Consider the following 2,308-nt stretch of genomic DNA (forward strand, 5'->3'; position numbering starts at 1 on the left):
GTGTTTCTGCTGATGGGAACTTGGGTCCCCTCGCAGTGCGGGTGCAGCGAGCCGTTTGGCTGATGCAGAGCGGAGTGCACGTGTTGGGGCGTACGGTTTAACCATGTCCTGGATTTAGGAAGGGCCAGATCCATTCACTGCATGGTACGCAAGTACCAGTGTCTTGAAGTGGATTCTAGCAGTTACCGGAAGCCAGTGAAGGGAGCGGAGGAGCGGGGTGGTGTGGGAAAATTTAGGAAGGTTGAAGACCAGACGAGCCGCTGCATTCTGGATGAGCTGCAGAGGTCGGATGGCACATGCAGGTAGACGAGCCAGGGGCAGTAGTCTAGGCGTGAGATGACGAGAGCCTGGACCAGAACCTGCGTCGCTTTCTGGGTCAGCTGGGGACGTATCCTCCTGATGTTGTAAAGCGTGTATCTGCAGCAGCGGGTTGTAGCAGCGATGTTTGCAGTGAAGGACAGTTTGTTATCTAGGGTCACACCCAGATTCCTTGCAGTCTGAGTCGGGGAAACGATCGAGGGGCCGATGTTGATTGTTAGGTCAAGAGTGGGACAATCTTTTCCCGGAAGGAAAAGCAGTTCAGTCTTGTCAAGGTTGAGCTTGAGGTGATGAGCAGACATCCACTGAGAGATCAAATGCTCCGGGGAAGTAACTGAAAGTAACTTTTTGTGGATATTGCATCGACCGACCTGGAAGCACGTCTCCTTGGAGAGGACGCGCACCGATAGAGAGAGATTCTCTTCAACACAGGGTGAGATCGCTCCTTTGTGCCACGCTGAACTTCGTATTGTTCTTTTTGTGGATTATAGCCTGAAAAGGCCTACAAACATTTCTGTTTTTGCCGCCGACGGGCACAGGAGCAACAGCTTTTTTTTAATCAATGAACTATGGCCTGGATTAGGCAGTAAAGACAATTTCAGTGTATCGAGAGTGGACTTTTTGTTTGTTTTGTTTGTTTGCTCAAAAACTGTAAATACACTTGAGTAACGCAGAGAACCTGTCTTTGTTTATTTTGTGAATGTGTGCATATAGACTTTAGTTAATACCTAGTTCCGTGGGGACTATTTTGTGGAAAGAGCAGATTGTCCGTTTATCAGTTCTGTTTACCTTTATAATATTATTTCATTCAAGAACCCCTTGTGCGTTTAATTAACACAACTATTTTAGATAGTTGATCGGTACAGCGGGAACATTTCAAAAAGGCATGCTTCTGTATGATGCATGTTCACTTTGAGCACATTACAGCAAATCATAGCTTTTCAATGAATGAATGTTTTATTTGTCATTTCTTTTTCACTTGTATAAGCTAAGAGTAGAAGATGGGTAATCCTTAACCTCTATGTAATAACCAGACATCAACAGAAGCAGACAATGTTTACTGTGACAAAGGATGTAAGCTTTGTACATTGTGACTGGAAAGCATAAAAAAAACATGAATTTAGAAAATAGGAATCAGGACAATTGTAGAAACCTGCAAAAAAAAAACAGCTCTGTTGATTGATAACAGTTAAGGACAGCTTTCGGCCACTGACCTCCTTGAGTCTCTCCTCCCACAGCTCCCGGCCCTGCCCCTCCATCATGTGCAGCCCCGACAGCACCACCAGCTCCGGATCAAACTCCTCCAGACTCTCCACGAAGGTCTCCAGGGAGCTCATCTCTCCGTTGGACACATCGTGAGAGAAGATGAAGCGGTTGGCTTGAGGTGCCTGCGTCGAACCCCACTGTTCACCTTGAGACAGAAAATCACTTTTATATGAACACATCTTAACAGACTAAAGGAATCCTGAAGCTGCAGCTTGCTCTTCTTCTCACCTGCTTTATACTCCAGGATGAGGTGATACTCATCCGTCTCCTGCATGGAACCCGGGGGAACGACTATCTGCTCGTCCAGCATCTCGTGAAGTTTAGGACCGATCGGCCCACATAACAAAACCTGTCAAATACAAATACAAGTCATTTCAAGCTGGGGTTTTATTTACAATACAATACAACGTGACTTCCTGATTAAATAAAGTACTTATTTGGTGTAACTTGCTACGACTTATGCACGTTTTTTGTGGTATTATTTGGTTGTATGATTTTGATTTTTTTTTTTTGATTTTTGATTTTGATTTTGATATACTTTATTAATCCCCGTGGGGAAATTGTTTCTCTGCATTTGACCCATCCTAGTGTTAGGAGCAGTGTGCTGCCATTTTGAACGGCGCCCGGGGAGCAGTGTGGGGAACGGTGCCGTGCTCAGGGGCACCTCGGTAGCACTTGGTCTTGCCGGGACTTGAACTGGTGACCTTCCAGTTGCCAAGCCAAG

General features: G+C 45.8%; 1 protein-coding gene across 1 annotated transcript; it reads right to left on the reverse strand.

The window, feature by feature from the left end:
- Nucleotides 1–1,340: 1,340 nt before the first annotated feature.
- LOC104952179 (ADP-dependent glucokinase-like) lies at nt 1,341–1,958 on the reverse strand. Its single transcript, XM_010778947.1, has 2 exons — nt 1,813–1,958; nt 1,341–1,729 (listed from the first exon to the last, which is right to left on the reverse strand). Exons 1-2 carry the CDS (start codon nt 1,892–1,894, stop codon nt 1,356–1,358), a joined length of 456 nt encoding a protein of 151 aa, XP_010777249.1. The 5' UTR covers nt 1,895–1,958; the 3' UTR covers nt 1,341–1,355.
- Between the last annotated feature and the right edge of the window lie 350 nt (nt 1,959–2,308).

This window comes from Notothenia coriiceps, unplaced genomic scaffold (genome assembly GCF_000735185.1).
Source record: "Notothenia coriiceps isolate Sejong01 unplaced genomic scaffold, NC01 NC01_scaffold00019685, whole genome shotgun sequence".
Lineage (NCBI taxonomy): Eukaryota > Metazoa > Chordata > Actinopteri > Perciformes > Nototheniidae > Notothenia > Notothenia coriiceps.